General features: G+C 45.6%; 1 protein-coding gene across 3 annotated transcripts in view; it reads right to left on the bottom strand.

Annotated features, from left to right (window-relative positions):
- Window positions 1-25996, bottom strand: part of il1rapl1a (interleukin 1 receptor accessory protein-like 1a) — a 120960-nt gene extending 94964 nt beyond the window's left edge. Inside the window, exons 1-2 of one of the 3 annotated variants that reach the window (XM_040201588.2) lie at window positions 25260-25996; window positions 10197-10300 (exon numbers count right to left, since the gene is read on the bottom strand). In XM_040201588.2, the coding sequence (XP_040057522.1) occupies window positions 10197-10278 (82 nt within the window). In that variant the 5' untranslated portion in view covers window positions 10279-10300; window positions 25260-25996. Of the gene's footprint in view, window positions 1-10196; window positions 10301-17564; window positions 17679-25259 lie in introns of those variants that run through there. The other 2 variants (XM_040201594.2, XM_040201592.2) reach the window with 2 other exon arrangements.
- Between the last annotated feature and the right edge of the window lie 738 nt (window positions 25997-26734).

Raw genomic sequence — 26734 nt, 5'->3', positions numbered from 1 at the left:
AAATCCATTTGCTGTGAGAATGAAGCTTGTCTAATGTCCTGAACACTGCTGGATTTCATGCCATTTCTTCCCGGTAACGTTAGAATAATGAAAATGTAAATAGCGTTAAGCCGGGTAGCCTAAGACAACCTCTTAATGAAGGCAGAGAGGGGGAGAGGGACAGAGGGAGAGCGTAGGCATTTTTAGCATCAAAAGAGTCCCGACGTCACAGGATACAACATCATATAGAGCGAGCCGCTGAGGCGTGAGCATGGGAACCAGCTAGAGAACGGACGTTATGGGGATTCAAGAGCTGCCTCCCAGATGAAGCCTCCGGAAAGAATACCCAAGTGACATTTCAAGCTGAATGCCCCAAACAACAATCACGTGTCTCTCTCTCGCTCTCCCGCTCTTGTCCGGTCTTCAGGATTCTCCAATGGTCGCCGGTCCGTCTGGAGGGAACCGGCCTGTGACCACAGGGGATGTTAATCAGACTTATGTTTGGCCTCACTCTTAGTAACCTATTAGAACGTGAGCGTTGATGCCATCAATATTCCCTTTGCCTCAAACACTCGTGTTGCTTTTTTTTTTTTTTTTTTTTACACGTATACGCTTATCCAGGGGAGGGAGGGGTGGCGGCGGTTATGTAAGAGGGGATCTGGGAGTGCTTCCTTTGAGGCTTTGCAGGGAAAGGGAAGGGAAAGAGAAGAGAGAAGCGAGCAGAACGGGGGCAGAGGTGCACAAAGGTGACCTCTCACATGCTGCTGATGAAAAGATTGAGTCGGGGAAATGAGAGGATGACGGCGAAGTGAAACCGGATAAACCAGAATAATTTGTGATTTCAAACAGTGATGAAAAAGACGGGCAGAGGGAAACACTCAAGGCAGAGAGAAACATTTAAATGTGAGATGAATTCAACTGGAAGAGAGGTTTTGGTTTTCACGAATACTTTCCCGCCAAAGATACGCGTTTATTCTCAACTTTACAAATGTCCTGTGTCTCTGTAAAGATTGTGAATCTACATCGACAGCTAAACACGATGCGTGTCCTTTGCATGGTCCTCAACCTTGGGATAACTCTGCATTAGCACATCAGGCTCTTAAGTCAATCCCAGAGCTACTCAGCGAAACAGAACTTTGGCTTGATCTTTGATTATAAAAGCCCGCCAGGCTGGCAAGTTAATCCTCATCAAGGCAAACCTCCATCAGATGAAGATATAAATCCCAAACAGTAAAAGTATGGATCCATAGGTATGGACAAAGAAGTATGCCTTAGAAGCTCTTTTTATTTGAAAAAAGTACAGAATCAATAAAGGATTGGGGAGTTTGCTGGGTAACTTGTTAAAGCTGCCTTTTTTCATCGATTGCCATCCGAGCCCAGGCACTTGACAACGCGAAGCCGGAGGAAGGTTATTGTGCAGTCACCAAGAACCACCCACATCTGCAGTGGCACGGAAAAATGGACTCGGAGCAGAACAAATAGACACGAGCGGAGGCAGGGCGGCGGTGAAGGACGAGGGAGGTGCTGTGGCAACGAGAGGAGTGAAAGGAGGCAGAGGAACGCAGAAAAGATCGAACAGAATAAAGAGTGATGGAGAGAAACCGAGAAAGAAAGAGACGGAGGCAGACAGGGAGACGGCGCTATTTACGGTAGATTAGTTGTTATGGTGATAAGCAGGAGGGAGAGAAAAGGATGCAGTTGTCAGGGTGATGGGGCTGCACTGAGCTACTAATGATATGTAAAAATAAGTGTGCTTACATTTTTCCCTACCTTTGCGGAAAAACATTTTCTCACACACACACACACACACACACACACACACACACACACACACACACACACACACACACACAGAGAGAGAGAGAAAGACAAAGTAGGCTGCTGAAGCAGGCTCCTCTCATTAGCATTTGAAGACGTACTAAGATTCCTCCCCCACATTCACTGCATGCACCTCACTTTTTTTCTATGTTTTTTGCCTAATGAGAGATGGTGGATATATACACACAGAAACACACACAGTCAATACAAGTGTGAGTGTTTGTACCTGGGTGTAACGCTTGCAGCTCTGTGCTTCTGAAGGCCTGACAATAGCGACCAAGTGCATTTCCCTTTGACAGAAGAAGGAGGCAGAGGACTGTGGCGAACTGTAGTTTAAATGGCCTGAAGGGGATTTATGGTCTTTGTAGTGTCCCAGCCTGCAGTGTAACCTCTGGGTTTTAATAAGGCATCTTATGTAATCGTTCTCAAAGGACAATCAAACCCACCTCCGAATGACAATTGTCAGAAATATCTTTAGTTATGCGAATAAGTACACTCACTGAATGCCGTGGTGGCATTTGATCTAAAGATTAGTGGGATCAACTCGAAGAAATGATATTATATGAATCAGTGTTTTCTCTATTGTACAACCAAATTAAAATACAATGTAGGTTTTGTTTAGGCTTATATGAGCCTTTTAAATCTACACATGTTGCTCCAACTTACTCCTACAGGAGTCCAGAACAGAATGTCACACTGAGTTGATGGGGCCATGCACATTTTAGTCCTACACACTTGGCACAAGTTTCTGTTGTCTACAATCTGCAAACTCAGCTTTACAGTGGATGCTGCCCAATCCTACACACTGGTCCTTTAAGTAGATTCTGCAGATAATACTTACGCTTTTATACTACAGTATTCCCACAAACCCACAAAGTAAATTATCTGAATACTGAATGATCTGAAAGAGAAAAACGGCACAGCAATTGCATGTTATACTGATCAATTTGCCCACATACAATAATCAAGAGAAATGAGAGATGCCAACACACTGAGACACAGAGGACATCACAGCCATTTAATGCAGACTAAATTGCCTTGATGTCTGTACAAGCATCTTGTGGCACTTCTCTTCATTTACCAACATTTAATTAACTGGCCATCTATTTCTGTAATATATATATATAAACCCATTTAATTAACCCTCCATCCCCCACCCCCGTCGCCCACACACATACTCACACACATACAGTGTGCATATGCTTTGCTGAATTTTACTATATATTTTACTTGTGCCACAAACATGAATGATTCCCCAGCATAATTGCTTCATTATCAGCGGAGCCCAGCTCACACATATGAAACCACTCGTCTCCCTAATCAGCTGAAGTTTGGTATGTATGCCCCCCCCCTCCACACACATGATTGTAATATCCCCGGGCATTCATCAACACAGAGGGAGTCACTTCCCCACCTATAATGGTCTTTAAATGGAGACAGTTAGTGTGGATCTGGAGACCTACTGTATACACAGGGTCATGTTTTTCTCAGGTATGAACCTCTACCGGCGCTAAACACGAGCAAGTCTTTCTCTTATCAAGACATCCTCCATATCGTTTTCTACCCTTGCCTTCGCACTACCAGAAACCAATACTACGACAATTCCAGTCTTTGATGTAGGCAAACTCGACGACTCCATCGCTCTCTACTCCGGTGGGCGAAATAATGAGGCGGTCCAATGCGGGTCTCTACCTTGCAATAAAAACCGAGGCATTGCAGCTTGATTGCCCGCACGAGCTGGTCTATCCTCAGGCTGTGCAGCTGTTGTGAAGTGAGCACAGGGAACATGCTTCCCATCTACACGATGCACCATCCAGGGGCAGTCTGGCTCTCCACAGGAAAGCCATTTAATCTCCAGTAGTCTGCATGTGATCAATCTCCTGGCACAGTGTTACTGCAGCGCAAGCCATTTCTCATCATTTAGAGAGCAAGGTATTGACCAGACCACGACAGCCTCCGTAGTGCATTTGTGCGTTTTGTGAGCCAGCGGGAGAGAAGGAACAAAATTGGCCGGTGTATGAAACACATCCTGTGAGATTTCATCCATTTTATCTACTACATGCATTGGGATTGTATGCATGTTCAATGAAAAGTGAATGTACGATATCAGGGGGGGGAACTGCAGGACGGCATCATGCGCGTGTCTATAATCAGCTTGTTAGCATATTGACATCTTGCGGCCTGATACAGCTGGCCATTTTCTCCACTTATCAATTCATCCCTGGTTAGTGGCTCAAATAGACAAAACAGGAACGCGCACGAGGACATTAACACCATTGGTAACGAGCATCAAATGCAGAAAATGCAGAAGCTACTCCAGAATGTGTAGCATCATTTTCAACGTGTCGAGTAAAAGGTTTGAGGCGATCAATCGCTTAACTTGAGACGTGCCGCGGTCATATATTAGCGAGCGCGAGACGTCGATGTGGAGAGTTAGTCGGTCAATAAACCGTTGAGACTCTTTTCCTGCGCGGGTATCTGGAGCGGCCCGAGGGAGCGGGAGAGGCATGACGAGCAGAGACAAGGTCCCCAATGCGTCTTATGCGTGTGGGTCATTTAGCCCATCTGCCTGACGGAGAAAACGTACAGACGGGCACATTTCAGTTTGTTTAAGTGTCAGAGAAAATGCACCAGTATGATTCGCCCAATGAAAGGAGAGAGCGCCTTGACAGACAAAATAACTGACTGGATTTTGTGTTCCTGTCCCCGCGCTCATCGTGGAGGTTATTCAGGCGCCAGCTCCACAGACTTCCTCCCCCACACCGCCTTGGGGCCATGTCAGATTTACAGTTATCCATGGCGGGCTCTTATCGGGGATTTGGAGAGTGGGACTTTGCAGAGTCATCTGGAATATTGGCCGTGCCGTTTTTATCCCCCGCTCAGAGAAACAGCGAGAGGCGAAAGGTTGGGAAACCACAAGTCACGCACGGAGAAACTTTCAGAACACAGACACACATTGCTGACATACCCTGCTGGGATCATAGCAACGCCCTGTCATATCAGAGTATGGAGACACCGGGCTGACTGTAGGGGCTGTTGGGACGCCACATTAGGCCACCAGTCACAGCTGGCACCACTGCAAGCAGCTGTTTCAAATGGTTCTGACAATTACAGTCTTTAAAACGCCCAATTGATATTTTTTTGCATTTGAATGAGGCTTATTTACATATATTGCTTAATTGTGTAACCGTTTACAACTTCCACAACAGTGTGGATGTAAACAAACCTTAAAACCATCAATCAGTATCTTAACGCACATCTGTTTCTATTGGTAATTTTGCTTGTACATCTTTCTCTTGTGACACACGTGGCAATAAAAGGCTTCTGATTCAGATTCTCATTCAGACTGATTCTTATTTTGATTTGAGTATAGTTGTGGCCAGGATCAGTCCTCGTATCAAGTGCAAGACTTGGCGAAGCCCCCCGTTCTTGCTTTTGGAGTCGAGTGCAGCGTGTTGTTTTCTCACTGCAGCATGTTCACCCGTCCCCGCAGGCCGTGTTTAAGAGCCATCATGCCAGCTAACAGACCGGTCAGCAGGCCTTGGATGTGTTTAGTGATGTGTATTCTCGCATGACATTTGGAGTGCATAAACAGACAAAGTGTTCACGTGGCGTTTTTGTGTGTGTGTGTGTCTGTATAGGACAGCGGAGGCGGTGAAGGTGCAGAGTCGCAGCTGAGAGCCATTCTTAATCAGGTCCATTGTTCGTTTACCTCCCGGCAGTGAGCCTGCAAAAGGGAACCCACACTGGGAGTCTGTGGACCATTCTAATGGAGAAACACTACGCTCAACCTTTGACAAAGGTGACGCTGATTGATGGGCAGGTAGTCCAAGCACAGCGCTCACCCTCGGTACACGGTGAGCCATTGAAAAAACATTTCTGAAAAAGAGGAAAGGTTACTCGGCACATCCCCACAGGTTTAACCAAGGGTATGTTAAACACGGCATCATCGCCCAAATCTTAAACCATTTGGAAGTAAGGTGTGTTAAAGAAATCACCCCTAAGTGTATTTGGAGCCTGTTGATTTTCTGATCTTATCTACCAGATGTAAAATGACGACGATTCGGATCCATCAGGCTCCGCTGCTGAAGAGTCCTTCATCCCACAAAGCTCAGTCGAACTGGATACGCTTCTCGTCAGGTTTATTCAACGCAAGTGGACCAGCTGGACCAAATTGTGATCAAAGATTTTCCCCTATTGCCGTGCCCTCGCTTGATGTCATTTCAGGGCGGCCTCTATCCGAAAGAGAGTCAGGAATTATTGCTTTGCTGGGAAGAATATCTAAAGGGTAAACGCCAGGAAGTAGGGATATCCTTCCAGGGGATTTCTGTCAACTTCATTTATCCCCATTGTGTAGTTTTTTTACCATTTCATCTAGCCTTATTTCAGCGTACCTTCACAAGATGTAAAACCATTACTGTATTGTCATTTTTTGATTAATCCAATGCTAAAAATATGAGATGCCGGTGGGAAGTTACCAAACTTTTTTAAATCTTCAAATTATTATTATACAACTATTTGACTCTGAAATCTAAATTAGGACGAAAAACGTTCTTCTTGATTAAAGACTGACGGATTATTGGATCAGATTTACTTTGAGTTAATAACATTATTCTTTGGAGAAATACCATTAAACACCTTTTTCTGTTCCGTTTATTCATGACCCCACCATTCTCTCTCTCTAAACCCCGTTTGACATGGCGTAGCATTGCTTTGTGAAGACCACCAGGTTTTTCGCATTGTTCTTCCCCCATATTTAACATTCTTCCCAGGCTCTCAGCCTGCTACAAACTGGTAATTGGGTTTGTGAGCAGACAGAGACCCCCATTAAAGAGTCAATGTCTTGTCTGATTAAAGTCTAGGTCTTTATGGGCTAATCTCCAGCAAAGAGGCTGGAACGGGGACGTGCAGGTCTGGCTGAGCCGGGTCCGGCTGGGACGGAGAACGAGAGGGTTGGAGTATGACGGATGGACCCTGACAGCTGCTCGGCCCCGGCGAGTGAATCTCACGCCGCGGCGGCAGGGCGGCGGTGAGCCCACCGCGCAATCACATCACATCCAGGTGAGAAGACACACCGAGCAGAATGCCTGGGAGTAAAAAAAACTCATTTGCAGCAGCAGAGCACACACACGCACTCAAATACAACTTTGTGTATCAAACATCCACAGACGCGTGTGCACTCACGCAAAGAAATATGGCCAACCAAAGAACGGCAATGTGGACCCGTTAATATCCATTTTCTTTTGTTACTGCTCATGAAAACTTACGAGCGTTGCAAAGCGGGGAGAAAGAGTGAAGATACACGCGCAGCCGCTGCACCTTCGGGAAACTCATTAGTCCGAGCAATAAAGACACAAGCAGGCCGCAAATTCAGTGTTTGTAGGATTTTGGAGTGCTATGAACTCTGGGAAACTCTCCTGGAAAAAGGGGAGGGAAAAATCAATGGAGCATCTGCTTTATCCACAGTCTCTCGAGGGTTAATCAAGGCCTCACGGCTGATCCTCACACATAACTAGTCAAGGTTGCAAAGCCTTATTTCTTCCTCGCAATCCTACAGAAACAGCAAGAGCCGTCCCATCGGATTCCAGATTCCCAACCAACACGCAAGTACACCACTAATACAAAATAACGTGCTAAAAAATGTCGACAATATGTACACAGATTAACTACCTACAGAAGACTTTGACCTCGGTAGGAGGAGGAAGCCAATGGTGACCCTGCAAAATGATTTAACACCAGTCATGAGAGTCCAGCTGCTGCTCAGTCTCTTTCATCCCAGCACATGAAGACAAATATCCAAACCTTTGACCAAGAAAACAATCACGCACAAGGGACTTTATCAGCCAATTAATCTCCTTTACTACCACATTTCATCTTTAACACAGGACACCGAAACCGTCGTCTTGCTCAATTTGTCTCTCTTGATAGAGAGCGATAGAGTTTCAAATTAATTTGATACCTCTCAGGGCATTGCAATTTAATAGAAGTACTTTTGCAGTACAAAATAAGATACTGAAACCACTTCAAATCTCAATGTCAGCATCGACACGATGTTGTGTTGTTTACTTTATAAGGAGCAAGTCTTCTACTTATGGTATTAAAATGAAAAATTCAAAAACAAAGTATAAAGCAAAAAATGCCCCTTTGGTTGCAGGGTGTTAGCAAACAGATTAAAGTACCGGTGCAGTATGTGCATGTCAAGGTGGCGCTCTTTGGCAACGCAGGGAGAAAGAGAGACAGAGAGGGACAAAGCAGCCGTGTCCATGTCCCAGATCCTGCAAGTTTAATGTGAGAATGTTTGAATATTTTTGGCAGATAGAGAAGCCTTTCATTAAACCGTCCACTGCAGCAAATTTTTTTATAAAGCTGAACATTTACCATATGTGGCCAAATTCACTTATTTTTTCAATGTGTTCTGTCGAAGAGCAACCTTTTTATTAAAGTTATATACCTTGACTTAGTTGCGTAGTAAAAGAGTATCTCAATACATAATTGCTCAAGCAGTTGTATTTCATTGATCTTTTCAAGCAGTCTTAAGGGCCTGTTCAGATAGCGGACTAGTTCAACTTAAATGAGCTCAGTCTAAATTTGCTAATTACACGTTTATATGATTACTGTCTTTAACAATGAGCAATACAGTGTGCAGGTGTCTCTGTGCAGCCTTTATTGACAATACAAGTCTTCATGCTTGGAAACATTCATTTTCACACAAGCGTTCAGGTCTGCTTATTCAGACTTTTACTGCTGACGGCGGATAATTCAACTTAAAATGAAACTAAGCGCCTAAGGAGCTGTACATTTTTGCCACACGGACCAATAACAAGCGATCTTGACTACAACAGTCCAAAAGAAAGGAAGCTATCGTAGCTCGTTAGCAATGTCGCCCTGTCAAGGTTTATTCAATCTCCACTGGCAGAGTAAATATTACACAACTAAAGAGTAATGATTTGCATACATTTTTGAGAGGGGAATCAATTGTGCAAACTCATGTTATGAACCCATTGTACCTTTAGTGAATGACCAAGCTAACTCTGTTTGAAGAAGGCTTTGTCTACCTGGAGTAAAAGGAGGTACAGTCCTGACACAGCGCAGCTACGGCCAACCAGCCATTCTTAAAGTTTGTCTCCTTGGTTGTTTATTTTCTTCTTCTGTGAGATAGTCGTATGGGTTAGTGTGCCACTGAGCATCTTCTTTGCAGGTTGAAGCACGTTATTTATTGATAAGTTGCCCTTCTGCTCTTGGTACCAGTATCTGTGTAGTGGGTGCGCTTCCTTCAATATAAAACCTTAATCTAAAAGGTCAGTCCTTAAATCTTATGCCCAGTCATGTCTGCAGCACACACACACACACACACACACACACACACACACACACACACACACACACACACACACACACACACACACACACACACACACACACACACACACACACACACACACACACACACACACACACTTTCCTGAATGCAACCAATTCATTTTACTATTGCCTAACATGATTTTGGCTGCAGAGGAGAATCGTTTGCTATAATTAAACTACTGTGAATACTGAGTGCCAAAGAAGTTCATTACACACTTTCTGTCTGTAATGGCAGTTTGTCTTCACAGTGTGCTTACGGACTACCTGAATCCCTTTATGTATTCCTGTCAAGATTCTACCTTCAATCTTTTTTCGCTCTCCATTTTCTCTTTTGACCTTTGCATTTGTTCACAATTGATGCTCAATTTGCTGGCATTTAGAGCCAAAATGAGTTTTGCACTAAACCTTGGTGACCCAGTCAGTGAGCAATTGGATCATTTGGTAGCTGTCAATCTCTCTAGATTGTGGGGCGTCGAGCTAATTCTAAGAAGTATAGTGAATATCTCTTCTATTAATTCAAATGTTCTTCACATAAGACACAGGGAAAGTCACACTTATATCGAAATTGCTTAACAGTGCTCCCATTTTGTTGTGCAAGTCGTTCTCACACGAAAATGCCATTCTGCGCGTCTAAATTGTTCAGACAATAGTATTTTATAGCAGAATCACGCTTTTTAGTGTCCCATGAGGCGCAATGCCAGCAATAAACAACAATTCGAGATTCTTCACCAGCCAAACACAATCCAACAGTGACAATGATCGTTATTTAAGGTCTGGGCTTTAAATTTAGTGCACACAGAAGTTCATAAAAGAGCAGCACAAAGAAATGATTTACTTATGTCTTTGAAACTTTCCAGAAACCTCCAAATTAAATCAACAGCGGCGCCAGCCATTGATGTTTGGCGGCTTCCAGGAAATGCAGACAAAACACTGGGGCACACTCACACACTTACAAAAAAGAGCCATTGAAACATTCTATCATACGAAGGGTGCATGCGCAGGCATCAGGCGTACAAGAAGGGCGGCGTGTTAAATACCTGAGCCTCTCTTCGAGAAGGCCTTTACGGTCTTGGACAGCGTGACGTACAGCAGGATCAACAGAGGGCTGGGAGGTCTCATCTTCCCCCCCTGTCCTCACAGCCTGAAGGAGAGGAAAGAGAAAGAGCGTGGTCAGTCACTGCCTGTGCAGGAGATCAAGCACCTCCTCGTCGCTTCTAGACAAGACTAAGTGTAAGTGGGGAGCGACGTTGGGATTAAATAATATAGGCAAACACTTGGACACTCACACCAAGGTAGCACTTTGCACATTACCCTAGGGTATCTTTCTTGTAATGATATCCTCTCATGATTGCAACTGAGACCTGTTATCAGGGCAGGGGTATATTTCACAGAGAAACCATTCCCTAAGATGCTGACGAATCAATAAAGAAATGATTACATGTGTAAGAAACAGCACTTTAAGTAGCCAGCTTCATTAAAATCAGGGGGGGACCTGGAAGGGAATTTTAAATTATCACCTTGTGATGCGGCACATATCCCTCCCATATCCCTTATCGACTCATACATCATATTAATTGATGGAGGGGACTCCTTCTCCACTCTTCATCTTCTCCCAGTAAATGACATAATCTAGCATGTAGTAATTACCCTCTAATAGCAGGCTTCTGAAATAGAGTTTGTGCTGCTATATAAATTTGATGTGAAATTAAAAAAAGAACACTCATCAAAGCAACATTTTATTAGCTTAGAAAGCTAGCCGATGGCAGCCCTTCAAATCAACTGTAATGAACGCATTTATTAATTAAGCTGGAGGTTGATAAAGAAGTTTGAAATTAAAAAGACTGAATGTTTAAAATGTTTCAGCAGTTTGGGCAAACAGCCATGATTCATTTGTAGAGGACAAGGTCGTTACGGCTCTCTCATCTATTCGTTGAAGCTGCTGGATGCAGATGTTTAGCTTAGCTTAGCTTCAATACAAACCATGGTAATTAGTAAGCTTTAGTGATGCTAGTGGGTCGATATTGTTATACAGTGACGGAGCTGCACTCTCCATCTACCTGGTTCTTGTCTTTGCGCTACGGTTAGGTTAGCTAGTCCCTGTCAGTAGGACCCTATTTACGATACAGACAAGAAAGCACACGACCATATCATCGCAAATGCAAAACTATCCCTTCAAGTTGGGTAGAGTCCCATTGCCCCGTCTCATTTCAAACAAGATAAGGGAAGAGAAAGGTGACGGTAGTGACATTATCACAGCCCTCAATCTACTCAAGCTGCCAGGACGGGTTGTTGTATGTGTCAGAGGCGCCGGGCGACCAAACAGAATAAAGCGATTGGAGCAGAAGAACGGATTCACCAAAAGCCCGCCGCGATAGGATCGCGTTAGCACAACAGGCAGCAAATGGAACCGTGGACCCAGAGAGGAGACGGCGAGGGCCCCGCCGGCCGCTGGAGACAGGAACTAACGGCACAGAGAGCCCGAGCCAGGAGGAACCCCGGAGTCTGCGGCAGGTCACGTGCACTCCGGATTAGCATAGCTAATGAAAGGCGCCTCAGTGTGTGTTTACACGATACTCGCGAGGGCCGCTCTGAAAAGAAACCTTTCTCTCGTCCTCCATCTCATTCTACTAGGAAACAATTCTCAGTCGATAAACACCACGCTGCCAATAACGTTCTGGCAAATGCCACAGCTGAAGGATTGGCTCCTCTTTGTTAAGCTAACAGGCCTTTGAAAACACTTGCCGATAAGCTGGTCGGTTCTAATTGTGTGTTCGTTGCTGCAGCGGCAACCCCGCAGTCGCTTTACGGCTTTGTGCGCACACAAATCAGCAACCACGGGCCCTCAAAGGGCCCAAATGCTCAAGACGTCACTTCAGATTCACGTTCGATTGAGAAACCGAAATATGATTAGCCCCGATATTCCTCTGGATATTCATCCAGTTTATTGGTTATTTTTCTTTCTCTTGCATCAACATATTTGATATGTGTTACTATCATCTTCAGAGACATGTTATGATTGAGTATTAAAAAAAGTTTAAATAATTAAATTCAATTGATTCAATAATCAATTTGGGTTTTTTTCTTTGTGATTTGATCGGTTTTTAAGAGCTTGTGTAATTACTCGATTTAAAATAATTGCCTTTTTGGACAAGCAGCATACTTTACAACCACAACATTGGCTCAGACCAGGGACGCATTTCCTGTCTCTAGACTGTAAGCTGTCCAATAATCCCCAAATAACTTTATTCCAAGCTGCTGAAACGAGTTGATTTACTTCACCTCACCGAATGATTGACAGGCTGTGTTTCTTTAGCTGCAGGGTGGGGAGTCCACAGCCTGATTCAATAGAACAATGCCAGCGACACTCTTCTGTGCCCTAATCATGTCACGCCTTCACAAGCTCGGTGGGCTGTTGGTCCTGCCAGCCATGACATCAGCGGCCTCGCACACAGAGGGGCATTGTGCGCCTCGTTACGACTCCCCGAAAGCAGTCAACGCACTTTGTCCCCCTTCCACTCCTCCTTCTCCACTCCCACAAAATAACTTGAAATTGCTGCACAAAACCACAAAAAAAAACTAGAGACTTCTATGAACCTGAGTTTAAATAACGTACTCGTCACTGAGGTTGGTTTCCACCCTCGAGACCAGCTCGCTCTGTAAACACAAATGAGCTTATTCAAACTGTAAAAGACAGATGTCTTGTTTTAATTAAAGTCAGTGAAATCGACTCATCTGAAGCCCGTCATACCTCATATGTATCTACCTTGCTCTATTGTTTCTAGGACATTGTGGGAGGGTTAGACATAAGACACAATTTCGCTCGGTTGCCATTGCTCATCGAAAGCATCGCCACAAAACCTCTCAAATCAAAATCAAACACAGAAGCTTCTACATCCTCGGCTTGGGAATCGTCGTTCTGGCGCAACTCGTACGCTTGGATACGGCCGAGCTGCGAGGCGTCAGGAGCAGGTGTGTTCGAGGAGGCACACGCAGGGGCATGGCGTGATGTCCACGCATCAGCGACGCGTGAAGCGCGCACACATCTTCACGCACGGCCGCACACACGCCGCTTCGTTTGCCCGCTGCCTTTTAACCAGAGAATGAGGGGCACGGCCCCGCGCAGCCCGCTGACTCGCCCTGACAAAAGGAGCAGAGGAATTTACCTTCGCTTGTCACTGTTACGGGACTGTATTTCCCAGGGCGGCTGTATCGCCTCCCATCTTTTCCCCAAATTCAATTATCACCTCATGGTAGTCGCTGCTGGCACAATCCCTCTGCTGTGTGCGGCGCTCGCCTGTGCACGTTACTCACTTATTCTCTTTTTTTTTCTTTTTTGATCTCTGCTCCTGAACTGCACGCACACATTCACACATTACACAAATAACTGCGCCGCTGCTGTTGCTAACAGCTCGCAGTTCCATCTTAAGACAGAGAAGGCAACCTCCGCCATCTTGGCACGACAAGCTGTGGATGATTGATCACGTGATTTAAGGATTTAATCCAATTTGAAGGCAGTGTGGTCTTAGGTAAAGTACATCTGTCATTTATCAGACTGGCTCTGTGGCCCGAAATGCAGACATGCATCTAAAGAGAACATCTCAACGGCCAATACGTCTCGCTGTTGCTTCGGGTACATGAACGGACAATTACAAAAGGTATAATGTTCACCAAAATGTGCCGTTAATTGAGACGATTTCCTTAGAAGCATCAATCCCTGCTGAGCAAATTACTAAACAGTGTATCGCTGTATTTAACCAGCTTTATCACACTCACACATTTCAAAGACCAGTACTGGTTATTATTAATATTTCATGAGTAATAGCAAGAAAATACTAAATGAATATGGAGCAGGGGGAATATCCGCATCACGGTCATTACCCTGTTGTCATGAGATGAGAATGTGTATAAACGGCCCATGTGCACCTTCCTCCGTTCTAGGAACACTACATTATTTATATGTTTGAGCCGTCACCGAGCGCCCAGAGTAACCTTTAAAGCTTTGCTGCGAGAGACATAAACTGACTGATAATCATGAGGCCGGTTCAGCGCTGGAGTCAAACACAGCAATTTAAAAAAAGCTGATAGTCTGAATCATTCACAACCGAAAGCAAGTTTATGTGCGGATTCAACTCTCCGACATTCACCGTCGTTCTCTTTCCATCTGTAGTTTTATGCCGACATCAAACATGCAGAGCAGCCGGAACCAAAGACAAAGAGGAGTAGTGAGAGCACACACACACACACACACACACACACACACACAGTGAGTCAGAGGTGTTTATGTGTGTCACTGTGTCAAAGACATTCATGCTGGGATTGCTAGTAAATGGCACAGCACACTGCAACTCAGCTTACTGTATTGTCTACCTGTCCCTTCGTCGGTGCCATGTGGCGTGCAAGGTTGTGTGTTTACGTGTGTGTTTGCGCTCCCGTTTGCCAGATGTGTCACACTGTGAGTCAGGTCCCACGAGTAGCATTTTGCAGCAGTAATGTGAAACACATGCCTCAGAATAAAAATAAATAAATACAAAAAGCTTGATGGCAGAGGCTGAGGGAGCATTCTTTAAAACACACTTTTGACCATGGGCGGCCCCCGTTAATCCCCAGGGGGCCGGCCGGAGGTGGTTAGAGTTAACGAGCAAGGCGCGGCGAGCGTTGCGCGGCCTCGGTCCCAACGTGCACCTCTTTGCAGAGTGAGATTAATTACCGCACGGCTCCAATCCTAACCCCTGCTTCCCCCCCGGTCACAGACAGAAGCATACGCACACTGTGTACACACACACAGACGGTAAAAGAGCACAATTTGATGGCAGGAAATGCAACACTGTGTGCATGACTAATTGAACGAGCTTCGGGGGCGAAAGCGAAGCAATTTGCACTCGATTGGTCAAGAGCACAGTTGTGGGATGATGCCAGTGAGTTCAGACACATTCCACTAGCAGTGGAGCATCCCCCCCCCCCCCCCGATGCCCATTGTCTGCTGTCCAAGGATGACTGACCGCAGAGACACTTGCATGCTTCCAGTCAATGCTGCCTTTGATGGAGTGCAGAGGCCGACACTCGGGTCGTCCATTTAGCGCACACACCCCACTGGGAGCAGTGGAACCACCGCAGACACAAAGATGGACTGAAGACAGAAGCATACACACACTTTGACACTACGCATTCGCATCTGCCAACACCAGATGCATTGTGATACACGGCTTGTAATTCAATGCTGGGAAGTAGGAGATACATTACGACTTTCAAAATATTAATTAAATAAAGTAATGACATCATGTCAACTTTTGAAAGAAAATATATGGTATTGTTAGGAATTAAAACACACAAAATACTTTTTGCCATAAAACACTGATTTATCTAAAAGAAGTAATAATTTCCTATTCAATGGAAAAATGGAAAATTACTGTAGAGGTAATAATAGGGAATTTAATCAGGATATTGCCACAAATTATAGAAAGGTCTTCAAACTCTTGTACTGATTTCCCTGTCTTCTGTATTTGATAGTTTACCCTTTTAAGTCACACAAAAGATCCAATAATGAAGTCCAAACAAGACGATATATACACAATGTACATTCCTGTCACTGTTCTGCCGGCATCAACGTCAGGCTTTACTATGAAACAAGTTGTCCTTTTTAAAGTGACATCAACTGAAGGCAATGAAAATAAGACCAAATGGGTATTGATTTGTTCAAATAGATTCCTAATATATTACGGGTAACATTAATTTTACAGATTGCATTTGGACATTAAAGCTGCCATTAGAGGGCATCCGGGCGTTCATCTTAATGTGCAACTATTGTTTTCTGCGAGGAGAGACAACGAGAGATCACATACATCCAATAATTGGGAAGAGGAAACTTTGAGAACTGTCGGCCTGAGGGGAAATATGTTGTTCTGGGGACCCTGTAAATCCACCAAATAGTGCTCTGCCGTCCAGGACAAATGATAGCTGCAACTGCAGAAGCTTTCCTGAATCACCTTTAATCCCAGCAAGAGATAGAGGACAGTGATTGGCTCTGCCTGACAGACATACAGCTGCTTCAGAGGAGCACAGCCCCCCAACGAGGGATCGGCAGCCGCTGTTTACAGTAGAAACACATTGCCATATGTTGCAGACTGCACAAAAAAACTGACAGTAATGGGGAAAAAAAGGGAAAGGCGGCATGAGGAATACAGCATAGCATAAGCCCGTACATTTTCTACATTCCACTTCTATCCAGCCTGCGGCGAAGGAAATGTGCTGGCTGTGCCTATATTAGCGGTGTGTGGAGAGGGGCCATCCTCTCAAACTGACAGGGCTTCTTAAAACAAAGATCCCCGAGGACAGGAAGTGCTGGCCTGAACACTTTTCGGCTGGAATGTGCATATACGCCTCGGTATCCACGACGGAGTTTATCCCATTGTCTGGCGGAGCCGTTGAGATGGCAATGGAGCCTAAACGAGGCCAATAATGGAGGCCTACTTGGTCCCCAGAGTCTTGGCGGTTTAAAAATCGATTTCGCTGCTGAACTAGGGACAGGCTGGGAATAGTGGGAAGTGGAAGGAGTGGAGAGGAAAGTGGCAGAGACGACGAGGGAGTTGGGAAAACCAAAGATAAGGAAAATATACACTGCGAGAGAATTATCAAGTTGCTGCTATCGGGGCATCGCGACCATTGATAAACACGTTGATGTGACAAACATCAAGTTTTAATTGCTTTTTTCTGAATGCCCAGACTACTTAGTGTTGTCTGTTAATACGTTGAGGTAAATCCTGTGAACTCCATCCACCAAACATGTCTACCTGTGTGAACACCGTGCAACAGACCTTATCACTGCTTAATGTTCTCCTGTTGTTTTCGCTTTATTTCATGCCGACTGGCCTGTACCTGAAAGTTATATCTTTATGTTTGTTTAGATTAGTTATCTGTTGAGCTGTATATCCAAGTTATTTATTTTGGCACTTTTGGCAAGAGAAAAGAAAGTGCCCATTTATTGAGTTGGAGCTGTGAATCTTTGCTGAACGTGTAATCCTCTGGATTGCAGCATCATGCTCGCTTGGATCCGGTCTGGCCTGAGCTCATACTATGACAGCAGGAAGGTCCTAAAGTAAGTACTGCACAGATTGTTAACCATTTGCTGAAGGTTTCATTCCAGAGAAAAGACACAGAATTCAATGAATCAGGATTCGGGACGCCGCTTCGCGTTCCACCCTTTAGCTCGCCCACTGTTCCCCAAAAACATTGATGTGTGTCATGTGATGGAAAGCGGAAATAAAGCAATCTCGTTGTTTGAGAAAATGAGCCCGGGGAGTTCCATAAAAAGTAATGCAGTGAAGACTGTGATGTACATCAAATTAAAAGAAAACCCCACAAACACTGTGAAACTGAAGCACACAACACTGATCGTTATGGCAACTCACCAGAGAGAAAGGGTTGACCAGTCACAGCCTCGCGTCTCCTCTCCTACTTAAATCCCTGAGAAGACACCGAGACGCCGTCGGCTTTGGCAAAGAAGGATATACGGGCTTCAAAAGCAGCTGGACCAATGTGAGCTGTTGTGGGTGGTGCACAACAATAGCTACAGCCAACCAGAAGCCCCAAAACACACACGCAGAGACACACACACACGCACACACACTAAGACAGCAACGGAAGGTGCGTGAAAGCCCAATTAAACATGATGAGATCTTATTGAGCGGATCTCACCCACTTGCTGCCTGACAGGGGGATTGGGGACTGAGGGGAAATCAGAGGGGATGTTTTATTCAACATGTGCTCTGCCGCTCATTTTTCACACCGTGCCCCCACCTCCGCCCCCCTTCCGTCCCACCTCAGTTCTGCTGCTCTCCCTGAACACGTCCCTGTGACCTTCAACCGTCTCAGACAAGCTCACCTGTTTGTCTGGCCGCGGCCCCCGCGTGCACTCCGCTGCTGGAGACAATCGGGCTCCGGAAAAGGATCCGCGTTAGTGGGTACAACCGCACCACAGCAGCTACGACACGCAGCCCTTTGCTTTCATTTTGAATGATGCATTCAAGGGACTGTGCATTGTATTGCCAGGCATAAAGGATGCGTAGTCTTATTTCCAAATTGTGATGCAGGCTAAAACATTTGCCGTTGAACACTTGTCCTTTTGAACTTAAAGTGTTCATTTACATGCAAATTATAAAGTTGAATATCAGCACCGAATATAGATCAAAACAATCAGGCCTGTTTTTAAATTCAATTTTTCAGACTGTCGGAAACCCCGATTGGCTGTTCAACCTTAATACTCATTATCCACTTTGGCTGGAAATTCAAAATGTTCGTTTCAAATCCAGGGTGCGCGCACACACACATACACACACACACACACACACACACACACACACACACACACACACACAGTCAGTCAGTTTCATTGATTGTTCTCCGAGCATGGCTGCAACCATTCTACAGCTGCTGTGGGTCTCGGAGGCCTGCAGGGAGCAGTCCAGTTATCTCAGATGGAATCTTATTTCAGGATTTATGTGAACAGAAACAGAACAAGGTAGTAAATCCATGTGTGTGTGGGTGAGTCAGTGTGTGTGTGTGTGTGTGTGTGTGTGTGTGTGTGTGTGTGTGTCTGTGTGTGTCCCTGCTGTGTAGTTATCCAATGTTTTGTCAAAAGGAATATGGAAAGGGCTTTGCTGATTGCTATCCTGGCCTATGAATAGCCGCAGCTCCTTTAGGGCCATGTGTTCAGTATCTTTTGTATGGCATATTGTAATTAGGTACATAATACTGTCATATTATACTGTCATATTATAGCAAAGTGCAGTGAAGACCGCCACAAACGAGGAGGCATAGAGAGTCTGGGTAAAGTCAGCTCACTTTTCCCTCCCGTCGCCCTGCGAGGCCCGAGCATAGCTGATTCACACTGGTGTGTGGAGGTGGAGGTGGAGATGGAGGAGGAGGAGGAGGAGGAGGAGGAGGAGGAGAGACAGCGGGAGAGACAGAGAGGAGGGGTTGGCGGGGGAGGCATGGCAGGGTCTGCAGGACTAGGAGATGTGCCAGATCCCTGCTGGAGCCAAGAACCGGACTGACTGGGCCTGTGTGTTAGATCAGCGTGTGCACACAGACGCACACACACACACACCAGCATATGCAGGATGAACAGACACATAGATGTCACTGACCTTCGACGAACACACTGCAAAGTCACTGCTCTAACAGACCGACACACCAGTGCTTTGTGATCATCTCGCCACGATCGACCATTTGACTTCAAGAGCAGCCTGTCCGTCCTTGTTTGAGCTCTGCACGACTGACAATTTGAGATTTTCGCTCACGGGTGGAGAACGTCTGCCCCTCTTTTCCCCCCCGTGTGAACGCCATTGGGGTCGGGGTTTAGAGACTTTTAACAGTTGGCAAGGACCCGCTACCAACCGATGCCACTGACAGCCATCCTGCTGCACACATCACTGTTCCACGCAGTGCGACGTTGACGGCACTGCAGACTCCCCGGGGACACATGACACGGACCGCTGCAGCTGAGAAAATAACGGGGCAGAGTGTTGTAGCTTTAGGAGACAGCGGGAACACCTCTCATTCGCTCTTTGCCTTCACGCTCTATCTCTCCCCTGACAATTGTCGCACGGCCTCGTCCCGTTTTTTGTCTTTATAGCTGAGCGCTGGGGCCATCGGAGTGGGTTCCAGGCACACGTTTAAAGGCCATGCAACAGAAAATTGAGGCGGAGTCCCTCCTCAGTTTCTTCTCTTGTGGTCAGGTCCGCCGAGAGGTTTACAGTTTCACTTTGAGATTTCCAACCTGGAATGCTACAACGGTGGGTGATTTATTTACTGCTCTTTCCGATTTAAGAAAAAAGAAAATTACATTTCACCTGTGAATGCAATGTTTTCCTGTAAGACAAGAAAAACAGCTTGTTGTAGTTTGAAGCTTTTTTTCTCTTTTTGTTATATTCCTTGTTCGTCCCCTTTCCTCATTGATTCAAACCCACTTTGCGTGAACGCTCTGCATAAACGGCCAGACTGACAAAGTCTCACCTTGTGAGTAAAGTAAAGAATCAACACCACTTTAGTCCAAAACTGTGACTGCGGACAGGTTACTCTTTCAAATGAAAAACCCAAGCTATTGAAAGTGACTTTAACAGGCCCGACTGCAGAGAAAAAGAGAGAAGTCAGGTTATCTGAGAAAATGCTGTACAGAACCGTGTGCTTGTCGGGATTGCAATCTGCGAGTAATGCTGTGCTCAAACGTTCATTACATGAGTGATTCTCTGTTATGTGGAAGTGCATGTGCACAGCTTCTCCATATACTGCATACATATTTTGTAGCTGCTAACCACATGCAAAACAATAGAGGTACTGTTCCTACATGAGAAAGATGTGAAACAGAGCCGTCAGACTTTGAGTTTTTCTTGTTTTGGTTGGCTGGGTCGGAGACCGCTTCTCCATGTCGTGCTCTGTTGAAGCAAGATAGCTGTTTGCTCCAACTTCTCTCCCATACGCAAGTATTATAACGTAACACCCTTTATTGACATTGCAATAAAAGAGTTAGATATAAAAAATATTCAAGGATTGATATCATCATGATTATTCATATATAGCCCAGCGTGTGGGCTCCTGCACTGAAGTCTTCATCTGTTAAGTCATCAAAACATCTCTTATGTCCTGATTTGACTGTTAAAGACGTATTTTCTGCCGCTGCCTTCCATCATTCTTAAAATCTAACAGGCGAGCAACAACAGTCCCCGACTAATACTGATGAATGGATCAAATATACTGGGAGGTATCACAAAACTATAAAAGGAAAACAGAAGACTAGAGAAATTGAGATAAATATGTATACGTATCAGATAATTCATGCGTAAACCTTCAACACTAATTTCAGGGTGATTTAAAGCCACATTATTTAATGATTGGAGATCACTGCAGTGCCCAGCACCAGCCAAAACAAGAAGATTATTCTATTCAATAAAAAGGCTATTCAATAATCAATTATTATTATTAATTAAGGGGCACATGGTCTGTCTGTCTGTGCTGCATCTTTTTCCTCCTCATACGTCAATCGCTAACCTCACCTATCTAAGATACAGACTAAAGGAGGCAATCATATTCAATTTCCATCATTGCCCAATTCATTCAAGTATGCCAGCTGTGGAGCTAACATTATTGTAGCGGGCTGGTTACAATGAGTGAATTCATTCAGATTTATTCAAATTTGAAGGCATCCTGGATACTGATTTCAGTGTTTTTGTTGGCCTCGCCTTCTCAAAATGCCCCCAATTCAAACACTGGTAACATTTATAGTATTGATGTAAATCCTGTAAGTCCTCTTAACCTGCGTATTATCACACAGCTCAACAGTCATTTCTAAGCGCCAATGCCTCAAAAGACGTCAAGCTTGCTGGTCCCCAGCATCCAAATGCCGTCGTTCTAATCTGTGAGATGGAAACCAGATTTATTGCACGTGTTTGGTTATTTTGAAGGGCAGTTAATCAAGCCGTATTCTTCCTGCGCTGTTTATTGTTCCTTTATTGTCAATCAATGTGACAAGGAGGAGATGGTCTTTTAAAACATGACCCTACTTCAAATACCAATTCTGATGGCCCAGTGATGAAAACCACTGTGCGTGCGTGTGAGTTTGTGCACAGGGTGAATAAATGAATTAGCTCTCATCCGTAACCTATCCTCAACTCTCTGCAAAAAGGAAACAAATCCCTGACTGGCCCTTTCTGCTGGGACCGGGGGGCCTCGTCAGATGACGGAGAGGCTAAATGCTTCTACTCCCAGGCAGACGCTGCTCTGTATTCTGCATTTACGCGTTGTTATTGTGTGCGTCATTGCATAATTGTGCATTTTGAACCCTTAAGCCAATATGCCTCAAATGAATCTTCAGCACCCGAATCAAAATGATTATTTCTAAACAAACCGTGTTAAATCGACCGCGTGCCTCCGCAGCCCTCTCCATCTGGAGAATGCTGTGTGACAGCTTCCCCTAAATTACAAATATCAATCTGCCACAGTGGGAGCTTAGCTGCCAGTGGCCTCATGGGGGTCCACGTCAAAGCAACCAGCCTTCAAAAACAAAGCCATCAAAGCGCCGCGCTTTTGCTGTGATGCTGTCTTGAGAAAACCGCATCCATCACCTGAATAGCGCCACCGAAACGGTCCAATGACTGAGCAGTAAGGGCGCGTGGCTCCTGATAGCGAAGATGAATGAAGATAAAAAGCTAAACTGATCTGGCTGGGTGAGGAAGATGAACTTGTTGGCCCAGTGTTCGGCACTGGGAGCAGATCATCGTGGCCACGGGGGGAGAGAGGGGATAGACAGTCGCCAAGCAGCAAGGGCTCCCAATCTGCTGTGTGATCAGCGGTTCTCTCCCTAAAAGCGTGTTTCCCCTCCTCATCACCGGCTGCCTGCCCGCAGAAACATCCCCACTTACACTCCATCCCCCCGCTTATTGATACACTTCACAGCGGGATCGCCTTCGAATGATGCTTGGGAAAGCAGTGGGTCTGTAGGGCGGCCTAATTCAATCAGCGGTAGGGGAACACACACACACACACACACACACAACATTCATCACCACGGGACCAGTCCAGTACGACTTTAGTAGCTCTTCCTTTTTATAGATGACCACTTACACACAAACAAACCGCTGTGGTCCCAATAGGCACTAAGTGGCTTTGCGCACCTCATAGGGGTTATGATGCAGTTAAATAATGTAAAGTTATTGAAATACACAGGATAATTAGCATGCCAATATATCCAGAAAAGGACATAAGAGAAAAGCATTCCAGCCAATTATTAGACACTGTGTTCCTTTCAGGGTTAATTGGATCCACACATATCGGTCCCAAGCGTTGTATAGAGCAGGCATGATGCGTGTTCCGTGCACAATTGGGGTCGTAACCCATGAAATGAAAATAGAAAATTCCACAGGAGAAATGCCCTTTCATGCATGATCATCTCTATTCCAAATTTGAAGTCTCAATGCTGAGGCGCGTTCATACAACGCAACCACGAGCGGGATAAGTGGGCCTTTTAATGTCTCAGGAATGCGATGGCTGAGAGACAAAAAGAGAGATATAATTTTAGTGAATTAGTTCTAACACCACCATCAAAAACTTTTTGGTGTCTTATTTTAGCACACGTTCTACTTGTAAGAAGAGAAAAGGGAAACCTCTGCATTAGTTACTAAAAACACAGTGAGAAGAGACATTTTCTCGTTCAGAGACATTTGCATATATTGGCAGTTGTTGCAGACCAGATTTATTTTCTATTGCATTGATTCGTCTCATTTTCACATTTGATTTTAACTTCAATGATGACAGAAACCTGATGCATTATAAAGCAAAGCCCTGCTCTTAGCGCCTGCATTGAGTCCTATCTTAATGTGTCAGTTCAAATGGGTGACATAACATATTTAAGAAGCATAATAAAGCACTATTATAAAATGCATGCGATAAGACAACAGAGCTGGATGATCAAAGTGCCTGCAATGAATGCTAAATGGTTTACGCTTCCAGAGACTCAATGCTTCCTGTGAATGCACTCTAATCCCACATAGGTTTACTTGCGGCTGCTCACATATGCGCAAATCGCAAGTGAAGGCAAAGAGACTCGCAGCAGCCCCAGAACATTTTAACTTACAAAATCAGACAAGAGTTGGACAAAGGAGCTGTCACTTTCAGCACCGCGGACAGTTCCTGTCGTGTGACGAGGCGCTGCTGCTGCACGTGTGACTCCACACACAGGGGACAATAGGGATGCGTTTCATTCTGGGCCCCGCGCTGAAACAAAAATGACATAAAATACACCAAAAAAGACAATCCAGAGTGACTTGTTCCTTAACCTACTACTTGAACAAAACAAAACGGGCTGGTTGTGTGTGTCAATAAAATCAAATAGTCCCTCATGGATTGTGCGCGTGAGCATATAGCACACACTCACAGCACATGTTCAAGGCGAGTCCAACGGACACGGACCGACGGAACGGTCTCTCTTCAAAACGACTTGTAGCAGGCGTGATGTAAGGAGGAAAAATGAAACATCAATAAATATGGTTGAGCATTCCTACGGGCTGCCACTATTAAGCTCCTAACTTGGCATCTCTGGTTCGAGGTGCACTTCCAGAAATAGGACCGTCATCATCAATCATCGCTCAGATTCCTGCGTCATGCGTCGGTATTCGCGCGGTGCCACCCATGGGAGCGCGCCGCTTGTCCTCGTGGGAAACTCGTACAGTAGGTCCCAAAAGCACACAGCAAACGGCAATGCAGTGACACGACAAAACCCACGCGGACAACAAGCTTTTGTCAGGGCAATAAAAGGGAAAAATACATTACAGCGTGTGCGCAAGTTTTGGCACCTCGCTTTCACAGTGACGCACACAATCATGTTAAACTCAAGCACTAAAAGGAGCGAAATGGAGAGAGAGAGAAGTTATTTTTGCATCGCAACCATTAAACAACCCGGGTCCATTGTTAAATCGCTGCTTCGGTTCAATCCGAATCGAACATCCTTACGCATGAAGACAGGATTGTGCGTATAAGAAGGCTTACTCGTAGACTGCCTCGAGGGAGAGACGCCGCTTCGTTTACACCTTTATCTAAATCCTCTCCTTGGTGAGCTCCACTGAGCCCGGCGGGCCGGTGGCTGAGACTGCACTGCGGAGGGCTTCTCTGGCATCTCCAAGACCGAGCAAACGTATCGCGAGCCAAATTTAGAAAATAGTGTCTTTCCGTCCACAAAAAAAAAAAACAGAATAAAAAAGAGAGAGAGGAGATAGATTCCCTCTCTGCCCACTGCGACAGATTCCATCAGTTTATTTAACTATTGCTTCCCTGTAACAATCAGTATGTCACATCTCATCGCTGAAACAACTTCAGAATGAGAAGGCTTTTTAATTCGTACTTTAAGCGGTGAATATCTTCACATCTCCAGTGTGAGATGGTCTTTTTCCTCTAATAGCACAACTGGTGCAGCCCTCCAATTGAAACCCAGAGTCACAAACAGGCGCTCGGTTCATTGCTGCGATCATGGAAACGGTCTGCAAACTTTATGAAACGCTCAAGGTAAAAGGAAAATTTGGCGTTATGTCGGCGAGTCGGGGGGAGAAGTGGCCTACCTTCAACTGGATTCCCCAAAATGGTACGACGCCGCTTGCCAGTCAGCGGGGAAGGCTTTGGACATCACAACTCCGGCTCAATGGAGAAAACACGTTTCCATAAAACGAGTGCAAGGCGGTGATAGTCTGTTTTTCAGCGAGGTCACCCATTCAGCCAAACGTCCCGGTTTTAAATCCAGAACAGAATGATGGGAAATCTCGTCTCTGTCCTTCTGGGGAAGGAAGCGCGCCTCGCGCTCTCCTACGCAGATGTGACTTTGCGCACTTCAAACAAAACCGATGATGGGTAGAAACGAGGACAACAAAAGGATTACTACAAGAACCAATAAAAATGTATAGCAAAAACGAGTGGGGTGGGCGAGGGGGACGAAGCAGTCAAACGAGCACCCCACTGCCAGAAGCTGGCAGCTGACTTTTACGCAAATCGTGCTCATTTACTGGTCCTCTCCTGGGTGCTTCTCCATCCCAACACGCACTGGTCGGTGCGATCCCCACTCAGCAGCGCACCGGCGCAGATGGGGGGGAGGGGGGGGGGGGGGGGGGGGGGGGGGTGGACAAGAAATGTATGGATATAATGGCCAGATCCGATGGGGAGGGGGGGTGTTTCCTCCACAGCTCCGCTGTGTAGTTCCAATGCACTCGACGGGGAAGGAGCTCTCCCTGGTCCTAGTGCACCGCCTCGCGCGCACCGTCCCCCGCCGGCTCCAGACGCGCGCCGCGGCACCACCTGCACTCTGTCATTCTCATCGATTTAAGCAGTAAAATGGATGAGGGTGAAATAAATTCCGGTGGACACCTATAAGTCAATTGGAAGCTCCGAAGATGAACAGAGAGGATCCTGGCTTGTTGGGAGGGGGGGGAGGCGGGTCGAGGTTGGAATGGGAGATAAGAGAGAGAAAGGGGGTTAGGAGGGGGGGGGGGCGCGCTTCTTCATACACTTTAAAATGAACCACCACAGTCAATCCAATGATCGCGGATGATCGGGAAGAGTGGGTGGGTGCTAAATGGCACCATCCCTTTGAGATGAACACGTGTGTGGTTCGAAAGCCAAACACCGCCGATAGACAGCACGAGCCACGTGGCAATCAAGCAAATGCGTCTTTAAATTGTGTCTAGTTGAAGTGATTAAAGGATCCTGGCGAAAGTAGTTGGTGGTGTTTATCAAAGCGGCCTGGATCCGTGTAATCAGATGAAATGTGGCACCTTTTCAGCAGCATAATGCTGCCCAATAGACAGAAGAACGACAGTGGGGTCACCGCCCTACCCAGGTCATGGGTGCAGGTTGAGAGTGAAATAAGTACCTGTCCGCGTGGCGATTCCCTGAATGCGTCCAGGTTCTCCCTCACTTCCGTTTCCTGTTTGCACTTTGGCCCAATCCCAATCTCCACCCCTAAACCCTAAAGACTAAACCCTCAGGGACTTAACTGACGTCACCGGTTAACTGGTTGAGTGTAAGAGTCTGTGAGAGCTTTAAA

Source organism: Gasterosteus aculeatus, chromosome 16 (genome assembly GCF_964276395.1).
Source record: "Gasterosteus aculeatus chromosome 16, fGasAcu3.hap1.1, whole genome shotgun sequence".
Taxonomy (NCBI): Eukaryota; Metazoa; Chordata; class Actinopteri; order Perciformes; family Gasterosteidae; genus Gasterosteus; species Gasterosteus aculeatus.
The sequence above is the reverse complement of the archived record's forward strand: the minus strand, read 5'-3'. Positions and strand labels throughout refer to the sequence as shown.